Source organism: Populus euphratica, unplaced genomic scaffold (genome assembly GCF_000495115.2).
Source record: "Populus euphratica unplaced genomic scaffold, PopEup_1.0 scaffold10.1, whole genome shotgun sequence".
Classification (NCBI taxonomy): Eukaryota; Viridiplantae; Streptophyta; class Magnoliopsida; order Malpighiales; family Salicaceae; genus Populus; species Populus euphratica.
In genome coordinates this window covers 2,103,826-2,131,065 of record NW_011499856.1, presented here as the reverse complement: position 1 = coordinate 2,131,065, position 27,240 = coordinate 2,103,826, and the positions used below count along the sequence as shown (strand labels likewise).

Below are 27,240 nucleotides of genomic sequence, written 5' to 3'. Positions count from 1 at the left end.
AATACAAATTCTTCAGTTGGTCTTTACTTTATCTTATTTATTTTATTTATTATAACATACTAAGTTTAGTCAAATTCAAAAATTGTATTGATTATTATTCAATTTTAATAATAAATTAAAAAATTGTTAAATCTATATTTTTAATTACTTATTAGATTCTTATTCACTATTTAACCTTTTTTAATTGTAAATTGATAAGATAACGATTGCTACTCCTAACTTACAAATAACTAGTTTACAACTCGTACTATATTATAGATTAGATTAATTTTTTTTTTAGCATAATAAAAAATACTGAGGTCGTATAAAATTATATTTGATATTCTTATTAAACCCGATCATCCTTGAAACCTTATAATCCAACTTATTTTTATTTTCCTAACCTATGTTTATAATTAAATCGTTTGGGAGCTGTCTTGATGTGATTTAGATGACATGGTCAATCCAAGGACATAAACCTAACTAATAAAAATATAAGAGGATAAAATTGAAAAAAAGAAGAAGATAAAATTAACATAAAATACCTCATGACTTAATTTATTATCTAAGATGAGTTTAAAATCAAATTGTATGGGAGTTGCCTCGACGTGACTCATACAACTTGGCTATTAAAGAATTATATAAATCATATTTTGAAACCTTACTTAACAACTTAAACTTTTAGATTAAGATGATTTTTTGACATAATATTAAAATCTTATTGACTAAGCGGTTATAAGTTTGAATCTCACCACCTCCATTCTATTTAATACAAATTAAGCACAAAGTAGTGTGAACTTGTGCTAGTTTCAAACCTAAACACTTGAGGATGTATGTTAGATAATTATATAAATCATATATTAGATTTTTACCTAATAACTTGAGTTTTAACTCGAGAATGTTCTTTGAATTTGACTAGTTCAGAGACAACATGACTGACCAGTAAAAAAATTTAAGAACAAGTTTGAGAAAACAAAGAATAAGATCGATAATTGATTAGTCTAGAGACATCTTGATCGGCCAATAAAAAAAATCTAAGGATGAATTTGTGAAAAAAATAATAAAATTAACATAAAAAATTCTTAATATGACTCTCAGTTTAATTTAGGTTTAAAATTAAATTATATAAAAGTTATTTTGATATAATTTAATGGATTTAATAGTCTAAAAATATCTAGATGGCTGTTAAAATAAATCCAAGAATGAAATTAAAAAAAATAAAAATAAAGGGCGGAAGTATGGAAAAAAAATGGGAGGCTAAATAAAAAAATAAAAAAGACAAAAAGAGAGTAGCTATATTGTTTATATGAAGTGAAGCTCTGTAATAGTTCTAAAATGGCCATTGTTTTTCTTTTTATCAATTTTTTAGATTTAAATCTTAGAATTAGCACTCCGGCGAATTTATTTATTATTTTTTTAATATATCTTTGTGTCATGAAATGCGCATTTAAAGGAATTTACATGGGCTATTGATGTAAATACTCTAAAAACGTATGCCAAATTTACAATAAATCCAAAGGCTAAGCCCTACATCATAAAAAGACCTAAAAACAACCCCAAAACTAAAACCCTACAAACAAGAGCGAGAAAAACCCATTTCCAGCATCATACTAGCCAGCAACATCACAGACAGGACGAATAGAAAAGATGAACAAGAAGGAAATATTCAAACTAGCAAAAGGGTTTAGAGGAAGAGCAAAGAACTGTATAAGGATAGCTAGAGAAAGGGTTGAGAAGGCCTTGCAGTACTCTTACAGAGATCGCCGCAACAAGAAGAGGGACATGCGCTCTCTTTGGATCCAACGCATCAATGCTGGCACCCGCCAACATGGTGTAAGTCTATTTTCCTTACTTTCTTTTTATTTTTTTACCCATCTTGTTGGTGGGTTTTTCTCTTGTCATTGAATGAATGACTTTTCTTTTCTGGGTTTGTTGTGCTTTTTTTCTTGGTGAAGTCTTGATTTTTCTTTGTTTGGTTTTGATTTTCTTGAATGAATTACTGATTGGCAGTCTGAATTGAAAATAATGAGATGTAATTGCTAGAAAATGTAGATTTTGAATTGCAATTTATATAAAGGTTGATGTTTTGAGGCTTTTAGCTGTGAACTCAGATGAATTCTAGTCTCTCCTTTAATTTTTCTTCTGATATAATTTTGAAATAAAAATAGAAGTCTTTATCTTGATGATTTGTTTCGGAGTGTGCATGTAAAGCTCAGGGCTTGGTGTTTCAAAGACATAATCTTCGCTAATAAGTTTTAAATTGGAAGTAATCAAAGTCTTGATAGTGTGAGAACTGTTTTTATGATGATCAGTGGTTTGCATTGGCAGAGATCCTTTCTATTGATGAGGGAAAAGAGTTTAATCGGTTGTGCAAGCTAAGATTTGGTCATGTATAGAACGTTCTAATAATTTTTTGGTCTAGAGCAATTTTTTCTTGTCTGATGTATGCGTAGGGGCGGTTGAAAGTGCAGTGAAGCATATAAAACAGAAGTGGTTTTGGAGAAAGTTGAAGGCCTAAGGACTCTGCTTTGTAGTGGTTGATGTGGTAGCTACATTAGGTAATGGAGAGTAGGTTGGCTTTCATATGCTTTGGATGAAATGATCCAAACATGCATGTTGAGCTGCATATTTGTTTTCATTTTTGTGCAGGAGTTGTCATAATGAGAAATGATGTGGTTCATCGTGTTTTGCCTGCCATTTTTATTAGACTTGTGTTGAGACTCGACTCTTGAGTCATGTGATGAACAGGTTATTAGATTCCAGTGCTTCTGAAATCAATGTTTATACCATATGGAATGTACCTTGTGTTAGACATGCTCTATGTTTTCTGAACTTGTTGCTATGTTTTCTCATTTGGATTGTTGCATTGCCTTGCCCTAGAGGTTATTGAATCTTTACTTGAACAAGAAAACTTCTACATGAAAGAAATACCTTTATCAGACTTGAATTTCAGCATTGGAGCTAGTGGTTTGCTATTGTGTGAATTGTAGCTCATGTTGGATGATTCTGTTCTCCAGGGATGGAATTGTGAAATAGGTTACTATTCACTGATATATGAACTAGGAAGTGAGATGATTCTGCTCTCCAGGGGGTAGAATCCCGGTTTCTTTTAATCTACTTATTCTAGATTTTGACTTTCTTTTCTGTTCTTTTTTAGTATATAATACAAACGGAAAAAATGAAGTGCAATTGACTTCTTTATCATTTTGGATCATGTTGATGTATATTTGGGCAGTGCAACTTAAATATTTTCCTTCTTATAATGAAACTTCTCCATGATGAGATACTGACCTTCGGTTTCTTCTTCTGCTATATTTTTATTTATCACTATCAGGTTAATTATGGTAACTTCATGCATGGGCTGATGAAGGAGAACATTCAGCTGAACAGAAAAGTCTTATCAGAGATATCCATGCATGAACCATATAGTTTCAAGGCCCTGGTAGACATCTCACGTAATGCCTTCCCTGGAAACAAAAATGTGGTGCATCCTCCCAGGAAAGTGGACATGTCTGCTGTTAATGTGTAGTTCTTTAATTGGATATTTTGGTAATTCACTCTTTTCATGGCCTTTGGGAGCTTGTCTGAAACAAAAGCTTTAAAAAGGTACTTTGTATTTCTGCGGTAGTTTATTACCTGTCTCTGGATATATGGATGAAAGAAAGTAACTGTGACATTCTGAAGAGAGAGAAATGATCTCTGGCCAGTTACGCTCTACCATTTGAGGATGCACAATGAAGTGAAGAAACATGAGAAATTCTTTATTGTCAAAATGAAGAGTAATTTCTGACAGTCACGAAAAAGAAACTGATTATAGAATTTTCCTCCCCAGCTGCAACTCAGTTCTCTTCACTTTCTATAGCATTTCGAATTTGCTTACATCATTAAATCCTATCGTTGATCACTGCTTAATACCTCAGAATCCAGAGACAACATCTCGAACAAATTTGGATTCTGTTTCTTGAGGATATATTAATTGGCCTTGACCATAACATTGGGGTGTTGTGAAGCTAAATCTACATTTAGAGATTAACTTAATAAAGTATTCTTCGTATTTGATCTTGTTCGTGAAAAAAATGGTTATGAATGATCTTTGTTTGTCCTTCAAGAATGATCGTGTCAAGATCCTTGATAACCGCGCTCTTGACAGAACTCCTGCTGGAGGGGTTTGCAAGGTTCAACTGTGAGTGCAATGCGAAGAGCTACAGGACATTTCAGTTTGACGATTAATGCTCCAGTATATAGGCATTGCATGTACATGATAACATGGTGAGGGTGTGTGAAGAGGCTATGTGCTTGATCATAGTGATGATTGGTTCCTATCCTTTATGTAGGATTGGCACTGGACAAAGCGATCATAACGCTAAGTTCATGGCTGTGAATAAAGCGATCATGGGCGACAAGTGCATTTTCCCTTTCTTGTCCAAGAGACGTTATGCTATGTTTTTCGGATGTCTATAAACTTCCCGAAAAAATCGTAGCTTTGTCCACTAGGGACCAGAATCCATCCACCTTTGTTAAAGCAGATTTTGCTCGAATTTGCGCTCCAGTATGCAGGCATCAAGTTCATTGCTACGAAACATTGTAATCTACGAGTGAATTGCATGTATGCATTTGTGAAGTTGACTGACAAAGCAGACACAGTTGCACAAAGAGAGGGACAAAGATTTGCTACGTGAAACAGCGAAGGCAACCAAATGTCTTGCATTTCGGAGGCAACAAACCATTTGCAAATCAAATTCATCTATAGCAACTTCCCTGAGACAATAAAGGCTTATTTACTCGTAAATCGATCACCAGGCAGTAGTATTTTAGACATACCTTGTTTCTTACATCACCTTCAGAAAAATCTTCTAGGGTTGTGATTATAACTTATTGTTACTGTCCTCAGATTGGAACACCCATGAGAAAGCAGGCTATTGTTATCATTTGGAAGGCCTCTGGATTGCCACATAACACAACAGAATCATGCAAGTTATCAAAACAAAATTGGCAGGTGATCTTTCTTCGACAGAACCCGCGTCAAGGTCAGCCATATTTTTTAACAGGAGGACGTATGTAATCTAGCAACATAAAGATTAAAGTAGGCATAAGAAAAATGATTAATTACCTCAATAATTTCTACGCTCATCTCTAATGCTTAGCATATCTTACTCTTCTCAGCATTCCATTGCTGCTATTCTTGTTAGAGAAAGAATCAAAGTTAAGAAACTTAATAGTTACACCTTGTAGGTAGCATTTGCTTACTTTTTCGGAACAAACAAGATGAAAATAGCTGCCACACAAATGTGTTTGGTTGTAAACATGGAAAAAAAAGGGTTTTCAAAGCAAATTCTGTGGTTAAACTTCAAATCTTCTTTGACGCCACAATTGACAAAGTTTGAAGTTGTTCAGCTGAAACAGTAACGCGGAAAAGAATGTCAAACCCAGAAATTTAAGAGAGGTACTGTTGATAGGCAGATTCGATGGGGTCTCGAAGTTACATCAACTTATTGCCAGAAATTTTTAGCTTACTATACTAACCTTTAAAATCAAAATTATTGATTTTTCAAAAGTAAGAGATTATAATTAATGTTTTAGGAATGCACCAGTGTGTATATAGGGATTACATGTTTGAAAAATTTGCCTAGATTAAAAGGAACTTAATTTTTGTTTACTATATTGAATATTTTATTCGGCAATTCAAGTGAACGTTCAAATATTTGTCCTATATTCATTCATCAAGCTACTCCTAACTTGAAAAATTTTATAATATTTAAAAAATAATATTTTTTAATGATACAAGTGAAAGCTAGAAAAAAACCGAATCCATACATTTTCTCTCTTACTTATATCTATTATTTTTCAAATATAATAGAATATAACTAATTACTTATCCGACCATCATAAAATTACTGCTCAACCTAACATGCTGAAGACATTGAGTCAAGAAAAAGATTCAATAAAATTCAAAAACATATCTAATGCCTATTTTACGTATATATGTGAAATAACCTCTGATATAGCGATATTCAATAAAATTCAAAAACATATCTAATGACTTTTTTATTTATTTATGTGGGGTGTCCGGGTCAGCTTGCGCGCACCACGACTAATCCCCACGACTCATTGAATACTCTGCAAACCCAGTAAACATGAAAGACACCACAGGGGTGACAGACATGCACACCAGAACTCGAACCTAAATGCAATAGAAAGAGCACTACTAGGCTAAGTCCTGAAATTAAAATAACTTCTCATATAGCAAAAATAAACATAAGCAAAACTTCAAGTTTCAGCTATAAAATAGACGAAACTTTCAGCTCACTAATGGGGTTTAACAGACTTGTTGGTCATCCTTTTATGTGTCGTGGAAGTCAGATGGAGAATTCAAGTGCAGATACTAAGAAGTATTAAAATAATTCAGCCGGTAAGGCACATTTCAGCCCCTGTAGATTCTGCAGCGTTTCACTTGGGTACCTCTTGGTTAAACCTTGCAATGTTATCCTATGAAACTCAAATAATCTTCAATGTGGTTTTTTTTTTATTTATAAATATGGGCTACTTTTTGAATCAATGACAAACCACATGCTCCCGAAGTGAAGTCCTTTTAAGTGGTTATTTCATACATAGATACTGAAAAACCATTTCAAAAACCTTCAAAAGGAACAAAACAAAAGGCATCAGTAGGAAATGTTAATTTGCTTGAACTATCAATACTAATTTCTGATGAAGAATTGTTTTTAGCTCTATTCGTTCTGCATGGTTAAGCTGCTGCACGTACCAAAGTGTTTTACTCTAAATTTTGTGAAGAGATAGCTTCAGTTTCATCAATTGATCACCAAGCAAAAGGGTTTCTGAATTCCCATGCTTCGACTGGTACTTCTTCACAGCCAAAGACAAGAGCTTGGCAAGCTGCAAAACAAAGAAATTAGATTATGTAAAATAAGTCAAAGGGCTAAAAACTAAGACTAAACTTGCTAGTGAGAAAAAGGGAGATTCTTACATCCTCTTTTACATCGGTTTCAGAAATTCCACTAGACTTCTGTTCATATCTTATGGTCAGTGTCCTTAGGTTTGGAGCCCTCACGAGAAAGCAGGCCATTGCGATCATTTGGCAGGCCTCTAATTTGTCACATACCATGACCAAATCAAGCAAGTTCTCAAATAAAATTTTCACATGATCTTCTTCTGATAGAACCTGCATTATTATTATGTATATTATCAAGGTCGATCAAATTTTCACAGAAGAATGGGAAAGTCTGTAAGCTGAAAAGGAAAAAGAAGAAGAAGAAATAACATATCAAGAAGATGATTATTTACCTCAATAATTTGAATGCTTAACTGCAAAACTCGGGCGTATTGTACTGCTCTTAACACAGAATTGCAGATGTCTTTATCTATAATGAAGCACTGAAGATCAAGGAATTCGACAATCGCCTCTTGTAAACAAGTTAATTTCTGTGGTTGAATTTCAAATACTGAACCCTTCCACCAAGAACCATACAACTTCAATGACAAAGTTTGAAGCTGCTCAGCTGAAACAGCAATACTAATAGGAAACTGACTGCTGCATTCAAAAATCGACAGTTTTCTAAGGGAGGAAGTGGGAATGTTGAGATGCAGTAACTGCAACGTGCACTGACTTATCATCAGATTTATCAGAGACGGACAGTGTCTGATGTCAATGCCATTAGATTCATTTACAAAACATTTATGGATTGTTAAATTTTCAAGGAGCGGACAAGCGATGGAAACATAGCACCCGGATCCAAAGACACAACCTCGGAGCGTTAAATTTTCAAGTGATGAACAAGCAATTTTTATCTTGGACAATTCAGCTTCTCTGAATATGCAATCAGATATGGTTACATTTTTAAGGGACGAGCCCTTGATGCTATTCTTGCAGAAGCCCATGATGTGACTAACATAGCAATTATGAATTGTCAGCTCTTGAAGAGATGAAGCAAAGGAGATGGGGAAACCATCCATAATCTTAATAGCTTCAAGATTTAACCTTTTAAGTGATGGGCAGTTGGTAGATATCCAAGCCTCCAATAAGGCCCCATAAACTCGTAAAGATTTCAGCGATAAGACCTCGAGAGAAACCAATGTAGCTGGCAAGAGGTCATCTAAGCAGCAATCCTGCAAATTCAGTTTTAGCACCCTCAAGGAAGCATAACCAGTTGCCGACATCGGCAAAGCGAAACGATTCTGTTCATCAAGTCGACATCCAAGATCAAGCTCTTTAACATCACACCTTAAAGCATCACAAACCCAGGAATCATAGGGCCTTTCATGAGAACACCCACATGAATCACATAGCCAACGAAAACGAAGCAGTTGTATCCGCTGGCCATTGCGGGATCTCAGAAACTTGCTGAGAAATTCTTTAAACTGGCTACACTTGGTGGCACATTCATGTGAAGCAAAATCAACATCGAAATACAAATAAGGACTAGAAATACATATCTGTCGATATCCTTTCGAGGCAAAGCTTAGCCGAGCAATATCATTAGCCCCAAGGAATGAAATAATGTGATGAATAATGTGCTCTGGAAGTCCAATGAGTCTGTCATGGCTACTAGCAACGTTGTTTCCCTTAGAAGAGCTCGGTACCATAAGCTTTGATGGGTTCTCCATCAGCAATCGAACTATCAAAACCCCTAATGCCAACTTATCACAGAGCTGGAAGTAAAAAAAAAAAAAAAACAGTAAAGAGTACGAACAAGTGACATAGCATGTGTAGAACAAGCATAGTACATAATCCAATGAAGAAATAAGCAACATAGCGAGGCACACATCAGAAACAAGAGCAGTCATTAAATTATATCACGGTAAGCAGATTCGCAAAATTAAAGATTATTGCTAAGTTAAGTAACCTGTAAAATCATGGGATACCGTTAAAAATTCCTTAAAAGCATGGGAAAAAAAATATAAGATAACACAACCAAGTCAAACTGTTTCGAAGCAGGACTAAACTTTAAAAACTGCGCACGTCGCATCGATAGAAAGAAAACAGAAGCAAAGCTTGTGAAGAGTACGAACAAGTGACATAGCATGTGTAGAACAAGCATAGTACATAATCCAATGAAGAAATAAGCAACATAGCGAGGCACACATCAGAAACAAGAGCAGTCATTAAATTATATCACGGTAAGCAGATTCGCAAAATTAAAGATTATTGCTAAGTTAAGTAATCTGTAAAATCATGGGATACCGTTAAAAATTCCTTAAAAGCATGGGAAAAAAATATAAGATAACACAACCAAGTCAAACTGTTTCGAAGCAGGACTAAACTTTAAAAACTGCGCACGTCGCATCGATAGAAAGAAAACAGAAGCAAAGCTTCAAGTTCCAGCAATAAAATTGATGGAGGAGACCAAACTTCCAAGTCAATATTGATGTTTAACAAACGTGGAGGTTAACTTACAGGGAAAAACAGAGAGCTGCAGTGTCAGAGTTTTTGGAGGCGTAGAGGTTGAGGGGCGCCGAATTCATGTACAAGTCATATATATTAAAACTATGTGTAGGTCGGCATTCGGAAAAGCAAAATATTTGACCTTTTTTTAACTTCTAGGTCAACCTTTTCCAATGTTAGCCTATGATTTTCAGAACGTTTTCACTATCATTCCTGAATGTTTATTATTATTATTATTATTATAACAAACAGTCATTGATTAATTATTTTTTTTTTTTTTTCTATATCATCTTAAACTTGGTCCCAAAATCAAATTACTCTTATTATCACTTTTCATTGTTAAATAGCTATAACAAAAGGTTATGCTTCAGCATTCTTTTGTTCTATATTTTCACACCACAATTCCATATATATGAAAATATTTAAAAATAAAAAATAAATGAGGAAGTCACAAATTCACGTTGAAACTGGTAAATAATTATAAGAGATTTGACCGGAAAAGTTTACATGATAGGATGAAAGTGTAATATTGGAATATCTACAAGGAGCAATATTGTTTATCCTAATTTAGAGCCGCAGTAGAAGTCCACCAAATTGTATAAAAAACGCTATCACGTGACCCTATCCCATCTCTTGCTCCTTAGATCTGCACCTCCTCCACCATCTCTCCACCGCCACCAAAATGGACCCTCAACCACCACAACAACCTCAACCACCGACCACCACTCCAAAACTCCCCCCCCCCCCCCCCCCCCCACCCCAAAACCCCGTCTAATGTGCAGCTACGATGGCCACATAATCCCAAACCCCCACACCAAATCCCTCTCTTATTCAGGTGGTGACACCCGTCTCATCACCATCCCTACTGGTACCAGCTCCGCTACCGCCACAAACACCACCTCCAACGGTCTCACGCTCTCCTCTTTAATCTCTCACTTATCGACAACTCTGAAAATAACCGTACCAATCACTCTAAAATACCAACTTCCACATCACAATCTTGATTCTCTCATTTCACTTGCCTCAGATGAAGATGTCCTTATCATGCTTGATGAGCACCAAAACAACCGTACACCTTCACGTCTTAGATTATTCGTGTTTCCAACCAAACCCATTTTGAGTCAGCCCGAGTTAAAGGCCACAACTCAATTAAATCATCCAAAGACTGAAACTTGGTTTGTTGATGCATTGAAGAATACAAAGATTGTGAATCTTGAGGGTAATGGTAATAATGGTGGTGGGTTCAGTGGAGCTGAGTCCATGGTCCTGGAAACTTCTTCTTCTTTTGGGTCAACTTCGTCTTCGGTTTCGTTATCCAATTTGGGTGTTAAAGGTGGTTTCGTTGAGGATAATGGGACTGGTTTGCTGGATAATAAGGTTCAATTGTCAACCCCAGAAGGGATTTCAAGGTATTGTTGTTAAAACTCTGTTTTTTATGTTCTGTTTTGAGTTTTTTAAGGCTAGTTTTGCATTTGTTGTTCGATAATCTTGAGAAGTATGCAGATTTAGATTCTTAGGATGTTGAAGTTCTGTTCTTTTTAGTAGAAACGTATTTAACTCAAATGATCACATCTTTAATTGTTATATAATCATTGCTAGGTATTATGTAGTAGATGTTTGCTTTTTATGTTTCGGGAATTTTGAGGAGAATGCATATGATGCCTTTTTGTGGTAAAGTTATTTTATTTTGATATTGATGAATATAATTGGTTGTTAATTGTTAGTAGTTTTTCGTTTTTGATGTTTCATTTGGGTGTGAATCTTCGAGGTTTGTTTTATGAAAGGTTTAATGAGAGGAATTTGGATGTTTTAAATGTTAAAGTCATGTTATTTTGGCTGTAAATGAGTGTAACTGGTTGTTGTAACTCTGGTTATTGCAGTGATCATGGTGTGGGAACTGCAGTTTGTCAAGATCCACAGTTTGTGACATATCAAGATCCAGTTGGGGCTGTCACTTCAGCGGAGAATAAAGTTTCTCTAATAAATCCATTTGAGTCAGAGAGGAAAATCCCTAATCCTCCTCCTCTCGTTGGGGTTGAGATGCATAATACAGTTCCTGTTTCTGGGTATCCAGTGCCATTACAATATGATCAGTTACAACAGCTGCAATGTGTTCAAACAGCTGCCCCGCAGTATGTGCCCCAGAACGCAACTGGTATGTTGCCATTGTCTTCTTACTATGTGATGAGTTCTCCAGTGCCTCAGCAGCAGGTTTATTATCAGAGCAACCAACCTCAGCCGATATACCTAGTGCCTGTTGCACAGCCTTACAATTTGCCTATGCAAAATGGTTTGATGAACACTGCAACTGTTGCTTCTAGTCGTCCTCCCATACATCCTGATTCGTCCATGTACCCTGCTCAAATGGTGTACAATGCCGCTGCTAGTTTACCTGTAGCTGAGTTAACTTCACAAGTTTATAGAACAAGTTCACCTGTTACTGTACCACATGTTTTAAATCAGAAACAGGGTGGAGGGCCTCCTCAAATGAATCACCAAGGTCTGCCCATATGTGCTGCTTCTATGGAGACTGGTAAACAAATTGATGACGATCCTGTACATGCCCAAATATACAAGTCTCAGCCTCCGCCTCCAACTTTGCCTTCCCAGTACCAAACCATGACCCCAGCCACAAAAATCTTGTTATCAGAGGCTATGGCACAGTTAAATACAGATAATATTAAGCAGCAACAGCCTAGAACCACACAGCCACAATGAACATGAGCTACTGTGAAACAATTTGGGGATAGCTGTATGTGGTAACTTGGACTTTCGTTTCTGGATATTGAGTTTTGGAATTATAGTGTTTTATTTGTAATAGAAGTGATATTCCAGTCTTTGTACCTTCTGTTTTGTCTTTCTTTTTCTGTATCACGTTATGGTGGATATTACTTTAAAGTAGGTGTTTAAGATTGTACAACAATACTCATAAAACTGTATTTGTGCTCCAACAATCAGAGTACTCGTTTGTATACTTTAATCATACCTTTTGTTTTGTATTTTCTAATTGCTTCAAACTCCTGGAGTGTCCGAGTGGAGTGCAGGACATCCATTTGCTGAATTCACCTTGGTTTTATTGTCATTTTGTTTATTTATTGATGTTTAATTTCCAGTCATGAAATTAATGTTTCGGGGGCTCGTGTTTGTGCTCCTGTGAGAGGTTATTCCTATTTTTCTCAAACAACTCAAAATTATTAGCTACAAGCTTGACTATTTTTTTTTTAATTCATTTGCTGTTTGATGGCAAGCACTGCAATCCATTGTTTCTGGATTTGGTTGAATAAGATAGGCAAGCATGTTTATTCCTGGACATGATCAGGTTTCGTTGGTAGATGGTGGGGTTAGTGCATTCAAAGTCTGGGAACATATCCCTGCAGTAATGCCAACTTTGAGCAGTGTTAAATCAAAATTATCTCCTTGGGTGCTCTTGAAGGTTATGTGGAGCTTTATCTTATTATCGTGCTTTGCAGGCATTATATTTCAGTTTCCTTTGATTATGCTTTTTGTCCATTCACCATTGATAGTAGTTTCATTTATTCACTTCCTAAAAGACAAAGCATGTTCTGTCCAATCTGTAAGGATGTTTTTAATACAAACAAATGCAGCATCATCTACTTTATCTAATGCAAATCTTTGTGATGACTGGTAAGCATCCAAGTGCTCGAATTTCTCTCTCTTTTGGTCCCATTTTGAACATCATTGTCGTTTTGCTATACAAGGATATTTTAGATTATGCTCCCATGATACTTGCCATGTTTTTCATCATTTCTTTGCTAAAAAAAGGTTGAAAGCAAAAGTTTCTTTCCTTGTTTGCATAAATTATGTGCATCTCTGTGTTAGTGTTGAGGCTGTTTAAAGACAGTTCAGGTACTTGCTCGAGATGGTTTGACCACTTCTCACTATGATTTTTTCTTTTTATGAATTTTTATTTTTAAATTAGCAAAGTAAATTAAAAGTTTTGGCAAAGTAATAATATTTGAAAAAAATTTAGTAAAATAACAAGTTTCACCTTACCACATTTTAAAATAGCAACATTTAAATATCTCATATTTTGAAGTGTGACAACTACTGGCTAGCCGGTTGATTGAATACAGTTATATAACTAATCGATAATTTTCTATAAAAATTATAATTTTATGAATTTTTTCTCTCAAGTATGCTTTATGAGTAAAATCATACATGTTTTGTCCATTTTATATATATAAAAAAAACTTCAATTAAAATTTTAAAAAATTATTATTCACACAATAATTTTCATAAGTGATTTTGAGTAGTCAGGTATGAATTTGTTATAACTAGATAAGAATTTACTCGAGATAGATTACGTGAATGGTTTAATAAATGTATTTATAAATTAATGAGACAAATCTAAGTTATAAGTAGGTTTAGTCGTGTCAAATCAGAATAATGACTCAAAAAAACTATAATTTTTAATTTAACTATTGGGTTAAGTTCAAATTTTTTACAGGAGTTTTCGAATGTTGATTTCTTTAAAGTAGTATAGACAAGTTTCACCTTACCACATTTTAAAATAACAACATTTAAATATGTTATATTTTGAAGTATGATAACTACTGGCTAGCCGGTTGATTGGATACAGTTATATAACTAATCGATAATTTTCTATAAAAATTATAATTTTATGAATTTTTTCTCTCAAGTATGCTTTATGAGTAAAATCATACATGTTTTGTCCATTTTATATACTGAAAAAAAAAACTTCAATTAAAATTCTAAAAAATTATTATTCACACAATAATTTTCATAAGTGATTTTGAGTAGTTAGGTGTGAATTTGTTATAACTAGATAAGAATTTACTTGAGATAGATTACATGAATGGTTTAATAAATGTATTTATAAATTAATGAGACAAATCTAAGTTATAAGTAGGTTTAGTCGTGTCAAATCAGAATAATGACTCAAAAAAACTATAATTTTTAATTTAACTATTGGGTTAAGTTCAAATTTTTTACAGGAGTTTTCGAATGTTGATTTCTTTAAAGTAGTATAGAATTGCTACTTCGACCGTTAAATCTTTATATTTCAAAAATCTTGTCTTGAAATCCTAATTTTGTAATTTTTCTAGTGAACAAATCGATCAATTTAATAAATTAATTGACTTGTTAATTTTGAATTTAAATAGATATCATGTTTATAAACATCAATATCAATTAAAATTTTATTACAACTCTCAATCATGACATCTAAAAATATATTATTTCAGCAAGAATTTTTTCTTTGGTCTCATTTCACTATTTATTATCTTTAGGAGTAGAAATAGATGGCATGTTTTTATTGAGATCCAGATAGGGTAATAGGAGGAAGAAATTCCATTAATTAGGAGTACTAAGCAGAACGTGACAAAATTATGCAAAGTAACAATGAATATGCTGTATGAATTATTTTTTTAAGCACTATAGATAATGCGAGATTGAGATGTACATGGTGGTGAATAGGAGTTCAATGCAAGGCAACATAGGCCTTCAAAACAGGAGAGAAATATTGATAGCAGATAAGTTATTCAATCCTTAGGAACAACACGCTCATTGGTTTGGTTTTTTCGAGGAAGGTGTGTACTCATTTTCCTTCTTGAAAAACCGATTTTAAGTCAAAGGGACCAATCTTAACAGATTATCACTCGCATTCTTCATGGAGGGTCTCTTGTCAGGGCTTGCGTGAACACAGGCTAGAGCAATCTTAAGCACTGCAACCATTTCATATTCCTTGTCTGACTCACGAGTTAAGAAGGGATCTAGGACTTCAGATGGTGGTTTAACTTCAAAGCTAAGCTGAATCCATTGGACTAGATCCATTCCTGATAGACTTACCTGCATCATAGGTGACTTCCCAGAAATCATCTCCAATAGAATCACCCCAAATGAGTAAACATCCCACTTCTGTGATGGTTTTATGAGTTTTGAAGACTCAGGAGCTTCATAACAAGACCCAGGCGTGCTTGAATGTGTTGGAGTCAACGCGTAAGGAGAACCTTCTTGTGGTGTTCCGCTTGTCCCCGGCAAGGATTCTTTACTTGTATAAGCAAAGCAGTTAAGTCCAAAATCTGAGATGCGGGTCTCCATGTTCTATCCGAGTAGTATGTTGCGAGTCTTTAAATTTCCATGGACATACCTTTTGGGACTGCATTCATGTAGAAAAGCTAAGCCCTTTGCTAATCCTTCCATGATTTTAAGTCGTACAGACCATGAAAGAGTTTTGAAGTTTGTCATTCCTGTGGTCAGATTTCGAAGAAAAAGATTCAGAGCAATTAATGTGATGAATGCTTGTGATTTTTCACGGAAAACAACAGTATAGACATGGAAGCTAACTAATTCTTTTAGTTTCTTACAACATCAACCTTTTAGTCGTGTCAGTGAGTTGTGCGGGGGGGTACTTACCATGAATCACGGTGGCAAGGCCATTGGGCACATAATTATAGATGAGCAACTTCTCGTTGATGCCCCAACAATAAGCTAGGAGGCTGACTATGTTTGGATGTCTAATTTTGCCAAATGCTTCCACTGCAGTTTGAAACTCCCTGAACCTCTGAGAACCTCCATCTTCCAGTCTCCTTACGGCAACAGTTAGCCCCTTTTCAAGAACAACTTTATATACGATCGCTATACTGCTCTTTCCAACCAGAAAAGCAGACGCTTTGAGAAGTTGTCCAACATCAAAACTGACCTTCGAGTCTAATGGAACAAAAGTGCACTGTTCCATAGTTTCCGATAGAGATTCCAAGTCATCTGTTCTGAAGCAGAACATTTCCTTTCTAACCATTGATTTTTCTTCAAATCTACAGCCCTGTGTACGTTTGCTTTCCTTACAACCATAAGACTTCTTGTACCAGTAACAGAAAGATACAATGACTAAGCAAATTCCTACCACTGTACCCGCAACAGTTGCAATCACAATCCAGCACCATTTTCCTCCCCTCCTCTTGCCTGAGCTGTCTCCTACTGCTAAGGGTTTAGGCTCGATATTTGGATGGGAAGCGGCCGAGGGGCATCGAGTTTTCAGAGGAGGCCCACAAAGGAGAGGGTTGCCAATGAAAGCAGCTGGACCTGCATTCATTAGAGCACCATTTTGTGGTATTGCACCGCTAAGATTGTTGCAAGTGAGATTGATATAAACTAACTTAGGAAGATTTCCTAGGCTTGCTGGAATTGGGCCATGGAATAGATTGTGAGATAGATCAAGCGCTACTTGCAAGCTTGACAAGTTGCCTAGGCTGCCAGGGATCAAACCGCTAAAGCTGTTATGTGAAAGATTCAGTGTCCGAAGCCCAATCAAATTGGTTCCTAGTGCATCTGGTAGAGAGCCAGTGAAACTATTTCGGCTGACTACAAGATTCTTCAGTCTCTTGCATTGATTTAGAGATTAGGGTAATGACGCACTGAAAGAATTTTGAGAAAGATCAAGAGCCTGTAGGTGCTTGAGGTCCACTATCTCTTCAGGAACTGGCCCGGAATATGAGTTTCCCGAGAGGGTCAAAGATTTTAATTCTGTCGCATTAAAGAGTTCGGTTGGGAAACTTCCAGAGAGGTGGTTATTCCTGAGATCAACATGACTTAATGCAACAAGCTTACCAGCATCAAGTTGCAGATTCCCAGCCAGCCCTTTATTTGGAAGCCTCAGAGAAAGACCTTTTCTTCTCTGCACATAACTCCATGCCATGAACATGGGTTTGCATCCGATGAGTTCCAGTTGTCTATATAATGAGCTGTGGAGTCTTCTATCGATTGCTTGAAGAATAGAAGAGCAAGACCTTCATCATTAACAGAACCGACAAAAGCAATATAGTGGACTATAAAGGAAAGTAGAGAGGCAAATTGCAGAACCATCTCTACCAAAAGGCAACTGCTGAATGGAGTTCAAAGGAGAAATGTCATTGGTTGTGGGATCATCCTGTGTGATAAAGCAGGTTAGAATGGAAAATACTAGACAGGTACTTTACTTCATTGTTTTTTCTGTGGACCTTACATGACCTTGTAAGGAAGTGGCCATTGTTAGTTAGAGTGCAGACTGGGAGAAACGGGTCAGTGCAGCCCTACTGCTTACTAGCATTGAAGTTAAAAGCCAAAAACATGTGCCCTACTCACTTGCTTTCACTAAAAGCAAACTTAAGGTTGAATTATTGCTAGATAGCAGAAATTGAATGGGGGCTTATTGTAGCATGCTTTCAATGCCAGAATTATAAATGCAGACAATTAATCATAGTTAATCATTACCTGTCACAAACTAATATCAGTCAAGATAGTGTTTCTAGTCTTGCTGTGATTTGAATTTCGTAAGCTTCAGTGACGTTGACACGTGATAGAATATTGGTCTTTGGATTCAGTTTTTAGCGTGAGTGATGGCGTTATTAGGTGCACAAAAATGCCACTAAATGAGCAAACCTAGTATAGTTTGGAAAGACGTTTTGAATTTCAAGTTCTACAGGCTTGGCTTCTCTTGTCTTGATATGACCGGTGGAGGAATGAAGTCTTCACTCGTTTTATGACTTCTCCAACTGGGGTTCGTGTCCCTTGTCGGCTGGGCTGTCTGCTGAGAAAGTTTGGTGTTCAGTTCGAGGTCAGATCAAACTTTGGACTGGGTTTTGCTTCTTAGTAACTTATCATTACATTGAAGAGGGACAGTTAAAATAAAGAGGCCAGTGATAAAAACAATCGTGGCCGACTTAAATAACGAGTGCTTGATTGTTTATGATATATGGTCTGAATCAGTCTCACTCCGTGTCCAGTCTCAGCAATCTCCCCTTTGTCCTGTATTTTAATTTCAATAGATAGAGCATGCAGCAGGGAATAATTCATATACCTGGACTCTTCAATTTATCTTGACATACCTGTGTTAGAAACATTGCTAGATATATCAAAGGCACATGAATACTTCGGTATCATATTTTGTTTGTATTCTTTGCATGTGATTCCGTTGGATGGTAATTTCCATTTACTAACATCTATTTTTCTTCTGTTCAAAACCTTCTAGGACATGGTTTTGAGGGTGTTAGTCTCCAAATTATTCTTACAACAATAAACAAGAAGACAAAGCATTACCATTCAACACATAGTCCAATATCCCTTAGGATCTCATAAACGACCTGCGTGGTGTTTTGATCACTCTTTTTTGCTATTTTGATTTTGTACAGGTAGAGAAAAACCTTGTTAACATCTTGTCTGACATTCCTTGATAGAAACATCTTGTCTGAAATGATCCAACAAAAAACAAAATAGAGAGTATCATGAATAATTTTGATGGCCTCATTTACCTCACTGACCTGGATGGGTCCATGTTTTCTCATGTCGATCGTTCTGGATTGGTAAGGAGCCTGTTGTCTAATTTCAGTGATTTATAGATGCTATCTTTATGGAGCACTCTATGTGAATCTAAACATTAATGTTTAGTTGTGTAAATTTCATTTGCAGAATATTTTCTATTGGCAACATGACTATAAGACTCCAAAATCTGATTTCATGTTAGAGTTCTAGGCACGAGTGCGTGCATGGATTGCAGCAACCTTGCATAAACAGTGATGAATTCAGCAAACAGCGTGCAATAGTTCATATAAGTCATTGAGTTCTTAACTTGGCATGGACGTGGGGTTTGGATCATAGACGTTCTAAGCGAGTGACAAACATAGCAGAAACTGACAGTTGGGACTACTAGTTGAATGTGTAGATCATAGGTTAGGGATGGCAGTTATGGACATCCAGATCATGGGAGATTGGTGGCTGAACGTGAGGCATAATTGAGGTTGTTGTACAAGCTGCTAGGATCTTGGGAACATGATAAAGAAACTGTCCAATACTTGCTGAAAAATAAACTACTAAATTCATAGAGGACATGAGAGAGAAAATGCCCCACTATATTCTGAAAAATAAAAATGATGGTTGTCTTGTAACTCACGTATCTTTATCTATAAATAGACTGGACAGCCTTAGTTGTGTAACATGCAATTTTGATGAATAGTATATATTTATATTGTGTAATTCTTTGTTTCTTAAATTAATAAAAATTGGGAGACTTTCCTATACATTTGGTGTGCATTGAGTTTATTTACTTGTATTTGTTATTTGCTTATGACAAGGTAATTGTGAAAACCTATTTGGCTGAGAAAAATATATAATTGTAGATAAGCACGAGTGAAAAGGGCGAGACAAGACTTAGTTTAGTCGGGACTAAACTGCCATACATAGCTGAATTTTGAGTTTTGAGGTTAAAAATCCAACCCTGTGACCCAGATGTGCTCCTCAGTTCTCCTTTTGGTCAACAGAAATTGAGTATCTAAAAACAGTTTACATGGGAGCAAACAATGTAGGGGTGAAGTGATTTTTAGCTTGTGCCAAGAGGAAATTGCAGTTGATCATTTATGATCGGAGAACTTCGGCTGTAAATCATCTGCTGAACTACTGTATAAGAGCAATTTTAAAAGTGGGTTGGTGCATACCAGATCTAGAAACGTGTTGAAAACAACCCAAGCATGCTAATAGAAATCAAGAAAATGGTATATCCAAAATCAAAACAGACCACATCAGAAATCTATGATTTAGATTTCTTCACTGAACTATGATTTATATTTTTGCACAAGAACTTTCATATCATGTCTGCCTTGTTTAAGACATTCGGTTAACTGGTGAATTCCGTTCACACAATCTGCAGCTATTCTGCATGATTGGTTCACACACAACCCACAGTTGCTAGTTCCCAATGCATGAGGGTGAAGGCAAATGAAACTTGGAAGACTAGCACTTCTTAGGAACTTTTGATCCAAATGCTCGCTGTATGCAGCTATTTTTTATTTTTTTTTCTTGAACTGAATCAAAATGTCAAGGAGAAAAAAGATAACAGCACATAGCCGTAACAAATTTGAAACATTTTATGGATCCTTGTCAACCTTTTTTCCGTTGAATAACTTGGCTAAATTTGGCACAATTGTTCTTTTCTTCCTGATAGCAATAGAAGTTGATCTAGGAGTTATCCGAGGAGTCATTAGAGCTGATGGAGAACCAGAATTTCGAAGCTTTGAACGTCTTGATGGAGTCAGATTGCCATTAGCTTTCATGGATTTCCTTGGGAATGGCTGTTGCTGGTTCTCGGTTTCTGTATTTTTCTTGCTCACATGTCTCCATTTTCGAAGCTCTCCCTCTACCATTCTTTTAGCAGATAGGGAACTCTCAGTTCTATATATCTCTTTCTCTTCCTCCACCCTTATTTCTCTGATGTCTCCATGAGCTAGTTCAATTTTCATCAATATCTCCTTTTCACTGGCTTTCAATGCTTCAATCCATGCCTGAGCTGCAGCTACCTTTTTGTCTGCAATTTCTTCAGCCATGGCTGCATGTCCAGTTAAATACTCGTACTCAAACTTTGAGATAGTAATCGACGAACTATGTTGAGAAGCAGAAGCTCTAGATCTCATGGTGTTCTCAATAACATTTTTCAGATTCTGAAGAGCTGAAGACTCTGACTTTTTGACTGCATCAAGCTCCTGAATTGCGTGCTGCAATTTTTCTTTAGTGAGGTCTATTTGAGAATCAGTATTGCGGATTTCTGCCTTGATTTCTGCAGTTTCTTCGCGGATAAGCTTCTTCTCTTTCCTTGCTACCTCCGCTTCGGTCTTCAACTGTTCAAGTGTCACAGACAGACTGGATAAAGTTGATCTTGCCTTCCCCTCAACTGCAGTTGCGGTTTCCAATTTAGACTTTGCTCTCAGGAGCTTTGAATTAAGATTTTGAGCAGTTATATCAGCTTTCTCTTTCGCTTTCTTTAACTGAACTGTCTCTTCTGTGACATACTTCAGCTCATTCCTTAAGATATCCATTGAGGTCATGAACTGAAAACCCTCTTCCCTAGTTGAAGCCAATTCTTTCTTAGTTGCCTGCAATTCTTCAGTTATGGATTTCAGTAAAGAGGAATCCTCCAATTGCTTGCCTTCCCGAAAACTGCCTCCCAGATGCTTCATGCTGTCATTTCTTTGTACCTTTGCGTCCTTACCTTTAGCAAGCTTTAGTTCATGCTGTATCAAATTCACTTCATATAATGTAACAGCCAATTTCGACTCAAGATCTGTAGAGCTACTGATTTCCTCTTTGACATTCTTCGTTTTTTTCTTACTTTCCTGCATTGCGGACGAGAATTCTCTCGCTTCTTTCTCTCTTTGAGCTTGAATTCCTCCAAATTCTTTAAAGGCCTCAATCTGTGCCAACTCAACTAGCACTTGTTCCTCATTTGCCTCATCAATCTTCTTCCTGAGTGCTTCCGCGTGGCTCATATTAGACGATAATTTAGAAATTGAGGTTGCTATTTCCTTCTCTGCCCGAGTTTTCGCTTCCAAAACAGAAGCCATCTCAAGCTTAAGTTTACTCAGTTCTTGCTTCACACCTTCCAACTCCCTTATCACTACTGCATACTGATGGCTCTCATCACTCCCAACAATTAAAGCCATATCTTGGAGCTTACTCAGCTTGTTTAACCTTTCCATGTCTCTCACCTGAGCTTTTACCTTGAAATTTGATTTCTCAATCTGTAAAACAAGCTCTTTCACCGTTCTTTTCGCATCCGAGAGCTCTGATTCTGCTTTCACTTTAGCCGACTCCGCAGCCCTTCTATTCTCTTTATATCTTACCAAGTCTCTCTTTGCCATGTGCAGCTCTTTAGCTCTTGAGGAAGACTACAAAATGAATTCATCAACTCAATATTTACTAATAACACCTCAAACTAACTTACATGTAGTGCTTAAAATTAACAAATAAATGGGGTTAATTAGCTATTCTTAATTATTGTCAGTTTTATCATACCTCAGGCAAATCCATCTGGGCTGGTATCTTCAGTGAAGAACTACTACTTTCAAGAATTCTTTCTCCATACATATTAACAGCTGCCTTCACTGTCCCAATTCTTCTTCTATCATCAAACACTCTCCTATCCATGTTGTCACTACTCTATCAACGAAGAAGAATAAACATTTTCTCAGGCAAAGTCTAGTAACATGTACTCAAATTGCTACAGATGTTCAACAAAACAGAATCTGGGCCTGCTTCCTTATAACAAAAAAAAAAACACAATCATGCTACACATTATAGTTACAACATAAGAAGAAAATGCAAGAAGTCTTGATAGACAACAAATCAATCATCATCGAGAAGACTTACCTCAAAGTGTGCTATATATATCTGTCTAGCTAGACAGATGTGTATACCATGTTTTGTTAGCTGAAGATTGAAGTGCAGAGCGCTTGCTTGACAGTGAGAGAGGGAGGGTGGGAGGTGAGGAGGAAATGTTTTTGGTGCCCAAGAAAATGGAAGAATAAGAAGTAACAGATAAAACGGCAAAGGAGAGAGAGGGAGTGAGTCCGGATGGTTGGCTGGTATTGGAGGAATCGCTGCCACCTGACGATTATTCCCTTTTAGTTGTATAATATAATGTTTTGGAAAATATAGTGGACCCCCAGAATTGGTGAATTTCCAAGGAGGTCCGGATAAATTAGAGCTTTTGCGGTCACAGGCCAACAAAATAAAACGAAAAGAAAAAAGAAAAAGAAAACATTTGAGCAATTGGATTAAATTCGTCGCTTTATTTGTATAAAGTTTAATTTTCTGATTTGATGTAAACATATAAAGTATTAAAATATAATCTCTCTTTTTTTCCCTTTTTTTGTTGATTTTTTTAGTTTAAATCTTGTGACCTTAGAAAATTTATTCCTAGTCCAAAGATGAATCTATACTGCCAAATAAAAAAATAATTTGATAAAATTAAAATAAAAAATAGAGAGACACCCATCGGAACAGAACAATGGGGCGAATATGAAATATTATTTTATCCACCCATCGGAACAGAACAATGGGGCGAATACGAAATATTATTTTATCCTGTTTATGTTATGCTAGAAGCAGAAATTGAAATTTGAACCGGAGAATACTCTTTCTTGTAAGAAGAATGTATCTCTTACATATTCCAAATTTGAAGGTACCATGAAATGACACTGGGAATCCTTTTAATTCGTCCAATGCATCCGTTTTCATTATACAGTGGTGAATGGGCTTTCTATGACCACGATCTTGAGTTGATAAAGTAGCTGGATTTCATCGCTGGTCTCATAGGTTGACGAGATGACTTTTATGCTCATAGGAAAATATAAGTTTTATTTTAATTAAAATAGAATATCATATACTTAAGTCAATAAATATAGAAGGAAAATGAGCATGTTGAGGATGGAAGTAATGGAAGAGATGAGTAGGGTGGTGGGTGACCATGTGACCTATTTTATGAGTGGAGACCTGTTGAGTAGACTCGTTTCTATTTTGAATTGTTGCTCAAATTCATTTATCTAGTGATTCGATATATTTATATATATTCGTCATGTGAGCTTACTCATAGAGAGCAGAGAAATGATGGAGAGAGAATTCATGGTAAGTGAATAAAAATGAGTTGATGGTCATTGTACATTTGGTTCACGCTTGAGGGTGATCGGTGTCAAGGGCTCGTGAGTGATTAGTAAGAGAAGTAATTGCCCTTCTAGGAGATATAATGGCAAGGAAAAAGACATTGATGAGAAAGGTAAGGGCCGTACTAGAAGTTTATAAGCAAGTATAGCAGAGTGGTGATTTATTGGCAAGGAAAAAGACATTGATGAGAAAGGTAAGGGTCGTACTAGAGTTAAGCAAGTATAGCAGAGTGGTGCCATGCCATTTTCTTAGGCTAGATGCCTTTTATTGGGTTGGAGAGTAGTCATTTGGACTGGAGAGCACTCCCTTAAGTGGGAGAGTAGGATTAGAGAGGATTAATCTGGTTAAGTGATTCAGGGGTTGAGATGGAGAATTGCAGAAGAAAGTAAGAATTGAACTGAAAAAGGTGGGAAGCACCAATATGTGAGGCTAGCCCCCCCACTTGTGGCGATGCACGAGGGAGCGTTTGGTCCTCGATGGTGGTTTTTTAGAATCATTGGGTTCGTCTTGTCAATATCTTCATGGTTCATGTTGGTGCGACGCTTGTGCTGATCAAAGCTTGGTGTGTCTTGGACGTCCCATTCCTTTTTTTTTATTGTCTCCTTTCGCTTTCTCTTACACCAGTTCACATGTTTTTTTCTCCTCTCTCCTGTGTTCTTCGTGCCTTACTGATGTGTGCGATAATGGCGATCTCTATATATAATAAATACCATAGCATCATCAACATTCTTCCAAGTTAGTTCTGTGAAAGTCAATTGATCTTAGAAAAATTGCATTTGAGATTGAAAATCAATGACATATTATTCAAGTTGTTGATGTAGTTGGTTCAAATTTTAAATAGTTGATAACAATAAAAGAGATCAGTGATGGTGTAACAATGAGAAAGGTGATCCCACGAAGTTTTGGTAGTATCAAATCTATCAAAATGAAGATTGATCGATTAAAATTTGATGATTTTTTCTTGATCGATGAAAATTTGATGATTTTTTTCTAGCCCAATCATCTAGGTGCTCAATAAATTTGACATCAACTTTAGCTTCATCTTTGATCGATGTGGATTTAGTGACACCACCGGTGACATAATGTCAAATTCTCCTACCCTTGAGAAAAGTACACATGGATTGTGACCATAAACTATAGTTGTCCCATCTAACACAACGTGAATAAGGTAAGAGACATCTGATTTGTCCATGGTTGCGAGAATGGCAGAATGGTAGTGTCAAGATCAAAAGATGGGATCATTAGTGTCAGCTCGTAGTGGCTGGCAGTGGACAGAGTTGGTCGGTGATGGATAGTCAAAAGCTGATGGCTGCTGAGATGCCCGACCGAGACAAAAGGAGCTTTCTATTGCACATGATCGACTATCCATGGCAAGTATAAATCATACGACTCAACAAGGAATCACTTTAAAACCATTATCTGGCGTGCTGACTACTGTTTGTATCAGCCTGCTTGGTCAGTCTGCTTCATCACTGTTTGCTTGCTCTTTGCATGGATCTCTTATCTTATAGTCTGGTGTTGGGAAATTCTCAAAGATAGTATCATAAATATCTCCCATCCACTGGAGAGGTTGCAGAGGTATTTCTTCTCGTACATGTTAGATGGGCTTCTTGTTTACATACGAAGCTAATGGCTACCTCAATGCTGCTTCACTAGGCTTGATTGAAGGAGTAAATGATAACTTCATTGTCCCCCTGCTTTACTTTATCGTAGCTAATCTGTTGTATCTTTCTGTTCAGTATTTCCTTATGATGTGAAATGCTAGTGGAAGACCGCCTAAATAAAGTACGAAAAAAATTTATTACTTCTGGAGAGCCCTATGGTTCACAAGATTACTGACCTTAATGTGCCTGCTCTACTGCTTTGGGTTTTCTGATCCTTAATCACCACCAGTGCACTAGCTAAGTTTTAAATAGTGGAAAAAACCATTCCAGAAAGTCATTTCTAGATCGCTAGACTTAGCATGCATATAATTCTCTAGAGTCTAATTCCACTAGCATTCTGATATTTTGTTAGGCTTGTATCTTTGTTTTTGTTGCATGTATTAAATCTAATTCCACTAGCATTCTGATATTTTGTAGGCTTGTATCTTTATTTTTGTTGCATGTATTAAAACTTTAAGCACAATTTATGTTATTTTTTTCTAAGAAAGTTTACTTTTTCCATGTGAAGATCTTATATCTGACATGTGGGACAAATCATGGAAACAAACATGCTCTGTGCTTGTTGTGAAGTTGGATTTTGATGTGCTGAACTCATCAATGACATTTCTGCATTAGTTGAAGGAGAAAATTGCGATGCTTCGAGAGAATAATCGTCATCAAAAGCAAAAGATAAGGCTGGATAATGAAATGGAGAGGTTTCTGAAAGCTAAAAATTTGTCTGATAATCAAATAAGTGGATTAACTATATCCTTAGAAGCCCAGCAAAAGGATCTCAAGGACAGGGAGCGCCAAGCGACTTTCATGCAAGGAAAACATTATTGTTGTGTGTGTGTTTACATTTTCTCTTTTTTCTTTTTAGATACAGGAGTTAAAGCAATCATGGGAGCACCAAAGAAAGGAAATCAATGATTACTAATCAGAAATCACCTCATTGAAAATGCACAATGACGGATATCGTTCTGGAATGAACATTGTAGCTAGTGATGCCGACGCTGTTCAATCCCTCCCAATCCTAGGGAGAATACAAGAAATAAAGCCATTGCAGATGGAAATAGTAGGATTGAAGGCAAAGAGGACATTTGCTTCTGAATCCATTGATGACTTCTCTTCTGAGAAAGAGACTCAGCTGGCTGAAGAGATAGTGATTAAAATAGATGAAGACAAAACTATAATCTCCCACCCAGTTGATGTAGCAGGAGTTGTGGGCAACGGAGATGTTCTACCACTGTCTATCAATGAAACCAATGAACCTGAGGAAGTTCTGGAAGATTTATTGAACAGTCCTTTAGATGAAAAATGACCCTGTTGATAACAGTGTATTGGTCACCAAACGAAATGGTGAACCGCCGGTAGAACATATCAGGCTACAACTAGAATCGGACAACATAGACGGCGAAGCTGCTTCAGAGAATACGGCAAGTTCATCTTCTTCCTATCGGACATTATGCTCTCCCATGTGGCTCCCTTGATTCTCTTCACTCCTGTATCAAATGCACCACAGGTCCACAGCATCACATTCAATATTTTATGGGAAATGGTTTTTAGTTAGTGACCTTTTCAATATATATTTTTTTCTTTTAAAATATTCCTATTTTATATATTATTTTTTATTAACCGGTTCAATCCGTAACTTAAATAATAATCCAGTTTATAAATTAAACTAGGTTTTATAAAATGTAATGACAACTTTTCTTGCCAATAACAACAAATTGATGTTTTCAAATTGGATATAAGTTTTAAACTAATTTATAGACA

The 27,240-nt window shown here is 36.2% G+C and overlaps 5 protein-coding genes across 7 annotated transcripts; 2 read left to right on the top strand and 3 right to left on the bottom strand.

The window, feature by feature from the left end:
• The first annotated feature begins 1,541 nt into the window (after positions 1–1,541).
• LOC105123416 (Ribosomal protein L20) lies at positions 1,542–3,810 on the top strand. The gene is made up of 2 exons (XM_011022997.1): positions 1,542–1,812; positions 3,314–3,810. Exons 1-2 carry the CDS (start codon positions 1,627–1,629, stop codon positions 3,506–3,508), a joined length of 381 nt encoding a protein of 126 aa, XP_011021299.1. The 5' UTR covers positions 1,542–1,626; the 3' UTR covers positions 3,509–3,810.
• A 2,743-nt stretch (positions 3,811–6,553) lies between these two features.
• Positions 6,554–8,906, bottom strand: LOC105123415 (uncharacterized). Its single transcript, XM_011022996.1, has 4 exons — positions 8,841–8,906; positions 7,282–8,646; positions 6,965–7,159; positions 6,554–6,873 (listed from the first exon to the last, which is right to left on the bottom strand). Exons 1-4 carry the CDS (start codon positions 8,850–8,852, stop codon positions 6,757–6,759), a joined length of 1,689 nt encoding a protein of 562 aa, XP_011021298.1. The 5' UTR covers positions 8,853–8,906; the 3' UTR covers positions 6,554–6,756.
• Positions 8,907–9,990: 1,084 nt separating this feature from the next.
• LOC105123413 (uncharacterized) lies at positions 9,991–12,380 on the top strand. The gene is made up of 3 exons (XM_011022995.1): positions 9,991–10,114; positions 10,147–10,788; positions 11,260–12,380. The coding sequence occupies exons 1-3, from the start codon at positions 10,062–10,064 to the stop codon at positions 12,095–12,097; spliced, it is 1,533 nt and encodes a 510-aa protein (XP_011021297.1). The 5' UTR covers positions 9,991–10,061; the 3' UTR covers positions 12,098–12,380.
• Positions 12,381–14,706: 2,326 nt separating this feature from the next.
• LOC105123412 (probable inactive leucine-rich repeat receptor-like protein kinase At1g66830) lies at positions 14,707–17,577 on the bottom strand. Its single transcript, XM_011022994.1, is given in 3 exon segments — positions 14,707–15,617; positions 15,775–17,020; positions 17,023–17,577. Coding segments are annotated over 3 exon segments (2,079 nt in total). The 5' UTR covers positions 17,222–17,577; the 3' UTR covers positions 14,707–14,983.
• Positions 17,578–19,858: 2,281 nt separating this feature from the next.
• LOC105123411 (protein PLASTID MOVEMENT IMPAIRED 2) lies at positions 19,859–22,773 on the bottom strand. Of its 3 annotated transcripts, none has more exons than XM_011022992.1 (3): positions 22,529–22,773; positions 22,175–22,417; positions 19,859–22,047 (listed from the first exon to the last, which is right to left on the bottom strand). In XM_011022992.1, exons 2-3 carry the CDS (start codon positions 22,304–22,306, stop codon positions 20,254–20,256), a joined length of 1,926 nt encoding a protein of 641 aa, XP_011021294.1. In that variant the 5' UTR covers positions 22,307–22,417; positions 22,529–22,773; the 3' UTR covers positions 19,859–20,253. The 3 variants fall into 3 exon arrangements, with proteins under 3 accessions (XP_011021294.1, XP_011021293.1, XP_011021295.1); XM_011022991.1 differs by having other exon boundaries at positions 22,175–22,318; XM_011022993.1 differs by lacking the exon at positions 22,529–22,773 and having other exon boundaries at positions 19,859–22,050; positions 22,175–22,258.
• Between the last annotated feature and the right edge of the window lie 4,467 nt (positions 22,774–27,240).